Source organism: Anas acuta, chromosome 5 (assembly GCF_963932015.1).
Source record: "Anas acuta chromosome 5, bAnaAcu1.1, whole genome shotgun sequence".
Taxonomy (NCBI): domain Eukaryota; kingdom Metazoa; phylum Chordata; class Aves; order Anseriformes; family Anatidae; genus Anas; species Anas acuta.
Genome location: NC_088983.1, coordinates 14,966,088 through 14,975,482, shown reverse-complemented (window position 1 = coordinate 14,975,482; position 9,395 = coordinate 14,966,088). Strand labels below are relative to the sequence as shown.

The window sequence follows — 9,395 nt, the reverse complement described above, 5'->3', positions numbered from 1 at the left end:
TTTTCCTAATTGTATTTTCTAATGAAGAAGCCCTAGAACCTGTAAATAATTTACAATTATTTTGAAGTTTATCAGCTTTACTTCAGCAATATCGATACAGATATCAAAAGCAAGATGAATCTTCTTGTGATACCCCTTGATTATAAAGTATTGTGCCAGAATGTTTGGAATGCACTATGAACATTACAGTGGGTCACAGCCAAGTGCATCATGGCAACACCCCTATTTCATTTATTATGCTATCCCCTGCATTTAAAAGTTACCTGCATCTTTTAAAGAGGGACATCTGATTTCTAAAGTGCTGAAACATTAAACACACAGCACGTTGCTCGGGAAGATGTCTTCATTAGCTTTGCCTCACTGGTAAGCAAAATGAAATGGCTGCTGATGACCCATATTCAGCTCAGTTCTGAGTATCAGGGACTAGCTCACACTGTATTAGAAAACTACCAGGTGGCAGAAACACTGAAATTCAATTTGAGTATTTCATGAGTGTATTATTCCACTGCAAGGGAGACAACAGGATTGCTCTGTATGAGGTGACTGGGAAGCTTTTTCCTATCTCTCCCTAAGCTTTATCAAAACAAAGCTGTCAGAAGGCAATCAGTAAGTGTGAAGCTCTTGAAAACTTGCTTCAGAGTCCTGACTCCAAGGCAGTCATTGGCAGTCCTGTCATGACTCTGCTTTGGCACAGGTTCCAGGGTTTTCCCAGGAAAGAGGGGTGGAGACAGAATGCCTTAAGTAAAACCAATAGGGGAAAAAAAAGAATTCAAATTAGGCAGGTCTCATTGCCAGCTAACGTTTTCCCCAAATCCATCCAATTGATGGATTTTGTTTGTTTGTTTGTTTGTTTTTCCTACTCCAAGGCCAGAGGCTGAATTCCACCCTACCATGGGAGAGATTAATGTATCAACTATAACAGGATAAGCATAGCTGCAAGGGGACTTACATCCTAACCCTTTGAAATGTATATAGACTACCTAACAGATGCATGTCCAACCACCGACAAAAAACTTCCAAAAAAAATAATCCTACATCCTCTCTGGTTTACTCATCAGTGTTGCCTTTCTTTGGCAACTAGAAAGCTGATCCTAACGTGAACTTGTATTTCCTTGTTTTAACTTTCTCTGATCGCCTCCTTCAGTTTCTTGTTTTTGTTTTTATATTTTTTTCGTGTGTGTGTGTATATATATTGTTCTCCATTATTGTTCTCATGTTTCATTTCAGTGTCCCTTTTTGTGGACTAAACAGACCTATTCCTTTCAATTTTCTACAAAGATTTTTGTTGTTCTTGCCCTCCTGCCACCCTCAAAACTGCTACAGCTCTTCTGAATTAAGTTTTCTTGCCACAATCATTATCCCTCTCAGCTTCTCAGTGGCTTCCACACTACTCTGAATCACCTGCTGTATTTGTGCTGTCCTGTCACATTTGTTTTTTCTTACTTTTACTTTCTTTTGCCATGTGTTGCATTTTGCAACTTATACTTTCTGTTCTTTTTCTTCTCTTCTGTATTTTCATTATACTTCTGAATTCACACTTAATTTTGTGATTTTATTTATTTATTTATTTTTAATTTCAGTTCCTGGTGTAATTATGATGACTCTTTATTGTGGCTTCTATTTCTTTTCCTCTTTAGGGTAGCTTTTTATTGTACATTAATGTAGTGAAATTGCGCTCCCTCATCCTTCTGATTACCTTCCCTGCAGAGCCTTCCTAGAGACTCTTGAATTTGGTGAACTCTGTGTTTCTGATGCTTGCGGTCTTCATTCAGAACTCTTACATTTTCTATTCCTTAGAAGACTGAAAAAAATACCCTCTGTCTTGGACTGTAAAATCCCTCTTTTCAAGGACATATGCACCTTTTCCGATACTTCTTATCAATATCCTAGTAATTATGTCAACAACTTTGAAAAGTCAGCAAGTTTTCTAGGATGATTATGGTTCTTAAATGCATGCCTACATTTCAGGTTCAGAACTGAATTCATATTGTGATTGCTGATTATAGTGTTTCAGAGCATGTACAAAGTGTGTCAATATCAAGAAATCAAACATGCTAGGACAGGAGATGCACTGCAGGGCTCATTGCTTGCCTGTAACAGATTGGTTCATCTAAGGACAGGTGAAAAGTCTATCTGCCTGGAGTAAGAAAGTAGTTTTCATTTCCATTAGAAATGTTTTAGACTGTTAGAAGCTTTTTCATAGATATTTTCTCTTGGTAGACGAACTTTTTCTTTAGGGGTAGTGTAGACTACTACAGGCAGAATCTTGAGAAATTTTCTAGCCTTACTGTTTGTGATCTTTTACTCATTCATTTGTATTGGCTAATGTAAAGTTAGAATGGGAATAAATGCTTCCAAAAGCCAAGATAATTATTCTCCTGAGTTTTTAATAATGTACTAGTATCCAGTATGTTCTGGTTTTGCTTTCCTTTTAAACTGCAGCCAGATCCATAATGAATGTCTCTGTTCTCTAACATGCAATAAACTGATTTTTAGCCATTGCCTGAACAGGCAATCTCTAAGAAAAATGGTTCTACAGCAAAATGCTTAGGACTGTAATTAGGAAGGGAGACTACGTTATCTGTCCTGTATTCTAACATTGCAGCCTCAGAACCAGGTCTGCAAGAGAGATTTTGATGTCTACGACATATTTGTATCTCCACAGAGGGTAAGTAACCCCCTACCAATTTCTTTTCCATCCCTTCAATCTCAGCTTTTCACTCCCAACTTCTTTTTAGGATGGGAGTGCCTGGTGCTAACTACACTGCAAACACCCACAGCAGCCCCATCTTTCTTATGGGAAGAGTCACCAGTGGGGTTCAGGGATGGGTCCAGGCAGATAAAGCTAGTTTAAGCAGCTGGGTTTCTCAGTCTGCCTTTGCTGCTTCGATTGCATTTTCATATCACATAAATGAGACGGAAAATGTTGATTCCTATAAGACTGACAGCAGCCAAGGATCTGGCAGGGGTTCCCTGAGAATGCTGGCTCCTGCAGGGCTGAGTGCCTGTCCGTCCCTCTGTGGAGTCCAGGGCTTACAGTGTAGTAGAAAGGATTGTTTTGTCTTGCCTCTCTCTATATTCAGTTTCCTCTGCATTGCTCCCCTGTGTCAAAGTGATTTGAATTGCTAGCTTGTAATGCTGCAATACCAGTGGTACAAAGAAAGTCTAGGATTTTAGGAACGTTCTTGCCCATTAAAACTAAGTTCTGTATTAAGATAAAAGCCTGAAATGTTAAGAATTTCAGCACTACTACAGCTCTTCTGTGTGCTAATGATACTGTTTTCAGGGGAGTTTTAAATCTAAAACTCTTTAGGGAGGAATATTGTGCCCACAGGTAATTTGAGGGTAGCAGCTGACTATTATTATTCTTGTGTGGGCCACTGTAGGGATTCAGAACTCACATAGAAAGTTACAAACTTAATTTCTCTTTAAATTATTTGGCACTAATTCATTTTGTCAGGTGGTTATGTATGACTGAGCCCTTCAGTATATAACATCTGCTGGTACTGGAAATTCAGAGGGATGAAAAGGGATGTAACCCATCCCAAACACATTAGGCCATGTTGCCTCCCCCTTTTTGATTACTGGGATACAGTGAGAGGTTAGCAGGGATGCTTCAGCATTTGTGGGGAAAAAAAGGGGTTTATTTGTCAGGTGAGTTGTCCAGCCAATGGGGTCTGAGACCCAGGCTGCTTTGCACACACGGGAGTGCCTGACACACCGAGATACAGGCAGACTCCCCCAAGTCCTTTCTTCCTCACCCAGTGACTTACACATCCTTCTGCAGAGACACCTGCTTCCAGCTTGGTTTGCAGAGCAGGTGGTCTTCCCACTCCCAGACTATTGTAGAAGACATTCTCCTAGGGAACCAGGACCTGTTTGGTCCATCATGGGCTTGGTAGTGTCACTTGATAGGCAGTTTCCCTCTTCTGGCTTTATCCATTATCTTGGTATTTTAAATAACAGGCCCTTTCCAATAGGTTACAAAGTGGAACAGTGCTCACACATTGTCTTCATGAAAGAAAAGCTGTGGCTCTCCTCTCAGGAGAGGTTATTGGATCTGGAGCCAGAGGAGACATCAGTCTGCAAAATGGACTCATACACTCATGTTTCTGAACAAAGTATTCACTTAACCACATATCTAAGCTTACTCTTTATTATTGCCTGATTCAGAGCAGCTCCATGCCCAGTTGAATTAATTTGTGTGGTCCTGGATCCCAATCAGGGGAACTGGCAGCTTGAAAGATGAGGGCTGTGCTGCGTTAAGTCACAGGTGATACTTTTTTCTCTCCTTTTTTTTTTTTGGTTGCTGAAAGACAAAATGTTGTTAGAAAGCAAAACTAACATACTTGCTGATTAATCTTTTGATTCCTGAATGAATGAACAGGAGAACAACAAAAAAAAAAGTCAAATGTTTCTGGAGGAGTTCCCTTTCAGTAATACAGTCCAAGCAGATTTCACTTGAAAAATTCAGTATCCTTGGCCTCCTTTATGTTACACTGAACAGCAGGGGTCTGTCAGAGACAATGCACTCTGTCTTCAGACAGGATACCACATGTCACGGTGGCTGATTCTTCATTAAGAGAGCTAATTGCACTGTGTCACTGCAACCTGCTGCAATGAGGCAACAGTAGGTTAATATTGGAGTTCAATCAGAACAGTGTTTATGTACATTCAAAATGCATCAAGAAGCCAACATAATGTTCCCTCCCCAAAGTGGAACTCAGTCCCCCCATATAATTGTAATATTTAAATGAGATTTAAAGGATACAAAATTAAAATTGGTCCTGACTTGCCTTGGGTCTCTAAATATAACATATGGTAATGGTAAATAGGATTGTACAGATACAAGCCCATTTAAAATCCTTTTCAGCAGCAAGACTCGATTGTCAAGTTCTGTTAGGTCTGTTTTGTGAAGCAAAGGCAGAACGTATGCACACATTCAGAGCAACGAAGGATTTCCTACTATGCCCCAGGAAATCTGACAAACCAAACTATTCTCTAATTGAATTATGTTCTGCTGTACTGAAAAATGTGGTCTTTTTAGCAAATGGCTTTGAAGCTAATTAAAGAGCGTCTTAGGCTATCATAGCTTGTTTTTAAGAATAATGTTATACAACGCTGTTTGCAGTTTCAGCTGGGTGTTATAGTGTGTGTCCAGAGCAATAGCAAATCATGACATAATCTATTTAAGTGGTCCAGATAGTCTTGATGGGAAAGCTATAACAAAAGGTCAGCAAAACAGCTATTAGATCTGAATTCAAACTCTCCATCAACATTACTGGAAGACAGAAGGTCTAAAATACTTGCTTTATAGAACAGCTTACAGGGCTATTGTAAACAATTTTCATCCAGAATGTATTTTCAGGGAAGAAGAAGGAGAAACAAAATATTATATTTTGTAGAATCATTATCAGGGCTTGCAACAAATGATTTGTTTCATAAATTATTTGCAGAGTAAACTGTACAGAATTGTGCTCACTGTGTTCTTACTGAAGACTGTTTTTCCTTTGTTGAGCTTAAGAAATACAAAAAGTAACTGAACAGCTTGGAGATTGAGGACATTGTGGTAATTAATATTTTTGTTAATGAAAAACTCCTTCTAAAACTAAATTTGATATCAGCTTGGATGACTCTTGCAAACAGAGATGCTGCTCCAGTTAATCTAATGCTCTTAAAATTAGGAAAGCAGATGACAAAGCTGCACCAGAAATGTTCCTTTTCCTTTTTCCCTCAGGGTAAAGGGACAATTTCTTTACAGGTATTTCCACAAAGGCTGATTTTGACTGACACTATCCCCCATGATAAGTTAACCAAATTCCCAGCTGAGGTGAAGTATAGTGACATCTAAAGGAATCTAGCACTGGACTCTAAGAATGCTCACAGATCACACAAGCAGGACAGCTGCCATATACAGTAATCCTTGAATTTATTTTTCTTCTACCATTTGCCATTTCAATTAAACTTCCAGGTGCTTAACAGATATCATCACTTTCTATATTACCAATAAATGTATAGCATTGGCAAGCTATAATGATAAGAACTACTTTCTGCTCTCACTCTATGTAATGAACTCTTCATTCTCTCTAACCTAGTGGGAATGTTCATATATCAAGAACAGTGATTTTGCATATCACTCAAATCTCATAATGGAATGACGCTAGTTAATTTTCTGTAATAGGAACTGAAAGTAGCTGAGTTTATTGTCCCCTGTATTGAACTACATGTATGTTTCTGCTAAATCCAATTTTTAATAGATAAAAAGGTTTTACAAAAGTCAGTGTAGAAATGAAGAATTTGAAACCTGAACAACTCACATTTATTTTTCTCCAATAATTGTTCTGCAAGGTATTCCTGAAGTGAGCAACTACATAAGACAAAAAAAAAAAAAATCATTTTTTGAAATACCAAAGATATAAAGAAAAACATGCAGAAGTATACTAATAGACCGATGAAAATGCTGGTCACTTTTTCAGTGGAAAGGTAAAATTAATGAATCTTGATGTGAAGAAATTCAAAGTGATAATGAGCCATTGCTCACTAAAAGGTCAACTATGAGTAAAGGCAGTTCAGGGGAGAACTTATTCAATTACCTGAAAGAAGTTGTAGTGGGGTGGGGGTTGGGCTCTTCTCCCAGGCACCAAGTGATAAGACAAGGAGAAATGGCCTTAGGTTGCACCAGGGGAGGTTTATGTTGGATATTGAGAGAAATTTTACCGAAGGGGTTGTGTGGCATTGGAACAGGCTGCCCAGAGAAGAAGTTCAGTCACCTTCCATTGAGGTCTTCAAGAAACTTGTAGATGTAGAACTTAGTAGCATGATTTAGTGCTGAACTTTCAGTGCTAAGTTAAAGGTTGGCCTAAATGATCTTGGAGGCCTTTGCCATCCTGAATGATTCTGTGATCTCATGCTGTTACGTGTGAGAACGAAGATGTCAGCCAGGAGCCTCTTGGAGACTACTTAGTTGGCTGAGCTTATTGAATGTCACCGTAAAACACTTGGAAATCTGACTGAACAAACTATTTTGCAGTTAGAAATTCTCCTTGATTTTAGGGGATAGACAAGATATAAAAGATTGGAAAAAAGACAAATAGAGTATCCATCAATAGCTATTGGAAGGCTTGTGGTTGTCCCTTAGAAAATAATCTCTTCTCCACATCCCTAGTAGACACAGCCTTAGGAAATGGCCAGTGGAATAAAGGATGAAATTTTCTTCACTGGATACTTTCAAGAAGAGATTGGGTAGAGGTAAAGCCCCTGCTTGAAGGGCCACAGGTATAACTCGTACTATTTTAGACATCTACATGGGGACTAAACTATTTCTTGGGGTCCTTGCCAGCTCTATTTGCCTACCATTCCTATGCTCCATGAAATTAATCAGATACAGAAAATTCAAAGCCTTGGTTATTTAGTTTTTCTAATGAAATGATCTTCACTATAGCTGCTGCTGCAAATGCATAGACAGCCCTTGCCACATTCATCAGGCAGAGATGTCTACAGAGTGCATATAAAATTTATCTGGCTGATAAAGATTAACATCATTTTGAATTTACCTTACAGCTTCTGACACATGCATCAATACCCTTTCAAAACTTTGGAGGCAGTCCACAAAGAGACAATTCCATTATTTACAGAACTGAATTTTTAAACCTTAAAATGGCACAGCCTCTTTTGGATTTTACTTGTTTTAGTTAATGGGCCTCTTCACATAAAAGCATTTTTGGCAGGCACGCTAATAGTCAGTCAAGTAAAGGACTGATTTAAAACAGCTGTGTTTTTTCACCACCACCTGCTGCAACAATGCAACTTTATACTTACCAAGCAGCATACAGTTCACAGTGTGAATGTATGTACTATTTTTTTCTTCTGGAGTTTAAAAGCCAAGTGCAAAGCTGGTTCTTCTACTGGCATACAGTCATATTCCCTCCAGCCCTGGTTTAGGCCCCTGTGTTAAGCTGAAGTACTAAATGCATGGTGAAATGGTTTAGTCTTGGAGATGAAACAGGTACATGGCAGAGGGACTATAGAAATTTTACAGCAAGAGCATTCAGCACATAAGGACTTAAATTTCTGTTATTCTGCTTTTCTAGTTGGTGTCAAAGATTTCCCAATACCATCCAATAAAATATCACTGAATTTTCACTCATAGTGATGAAAAACGTCTGTGAGACACAACAGAAAGCATATCACAAAGGACAAAACGTCTTTATTGTGAATTGTTGAATGGCAAATACGGGGAGCAAGAAGCAGAAAGGTTACAAACGAAGCTGTAGCAGCTAAGTCACGAAGAGAATCAGAGAATCGTTAAGGCTGGAAAAGACCTCCAGGATCACCCGGTCCGTGTAAGAGCACATGTCAGAAATCCCTTTCAGCTGTGGCGCTGAAGGAGCTGGCTGAGCAGTTGGGAGCCCAGGTGCTGGGTTCGCTGGGCGCAGCAGGCAGCCTGCCCTCCCCGGGCTGCAGCGGGCGCTGAGCTCCACCTGCTCCCCAGCGCCTTAACCGGGACCCCCCCGCTCCACCCCGCTCCCCTGGGGGCTCCTCTCCCCGTCCCTCCCCAGCCTCCCCCATCCCTATCGCCGTGTCCAGCCGACGGCGGGAGCCGCGGGGCTCATCCCCGGCAGCTCCATCCCGGGAGAAGCGACGAGACGGGACCGTGGGGAGCCCTCCCGAGCCCCCCCGGCCCCCTACCCGCGGGGGCGTGCCGGCACAAGCCAGGCGGGGGCCGGGCCGGGAGCCGCCGGAGCTGGAGCTGGTCCCGGTGCCGGTCCCGGTGCCGCCGCTGCTGGGGGGGGGGGAGGCGGCGCCCGCCCCGCGCCCCCGCGCCCCGCCCGTCCCCGGCGGCAGCAGCAGCGGCCTCGGCACCCCCGGCAGCTCGGCCGGCAGCTCCAGCCCCAGCACCATGGACCTCTCCTTCATGGCCGCGCAGGTAGGAGCATCTCCCGACCCATCCGCCGCGGTAACGGGGGGGAATGCCGCTAAAAATAGGGGTGGGGGGAGTTTTAGGGTGCTGCACCTGTTGGTGCTGAGCAGCGCAGCCCAGGCAGAGGTCCCTTGGTGGGGGGCATCCCCCCGTGCCCTCACATCGCCCTGTGCCGGGAAGCGGCATCTGCCCTTCCTCACGATGCCGCCTATAAATAGAAATTGGAGATGGGATTTTTCGGTTCTTTTCCTCCCTCCTGCCTATGCGTGCAGCTGTGTATTCGTGAGTTGTTGTCTTTGCGCGCTTAATCTAGTGTGGCATAGGTAAGAATACCCCTGTCTGCATGACCAAATTGACTCAGGTTGCACCCAAGTTCTGGGCTGAGGCTCAAGGGATGTTTGTAGGTATTGGTGTTCAATGTGTTGATGCTCAATATACTGAGAAGAACCTAAAGTCGTCATCCAAAGACAAAAAT

At 41.8% G+C, this 9,395-nt stretch overlaps 1 protein-coding gene across 1 annotated transcript in view; it reads left to right on the top strand.

Annotated features, from left to right (window-relative positions):
- Nucleotides 1–8,476: 8,476 nt before the first annotated feature.
- C5H14orf132 (chromosome 5 C14orf132 homolog) overlaps nt 8,477–9,395 on the top strand; it is a gene marked incomplete at its 5' end in the record, with an annotated part of 44,255 nt that continues 43,336 nt past the window's right edge. Inside the window, one exon of the mRNA XM_068683732.1 lies at nt 8,477–8,926. Within this exon, the coding sequence (XP_068539833.1) occupies nt 8,477–8,926 (450 nt within the window). The remainder of the gene's footprint in view (nt 8,927–9,395) is intronic.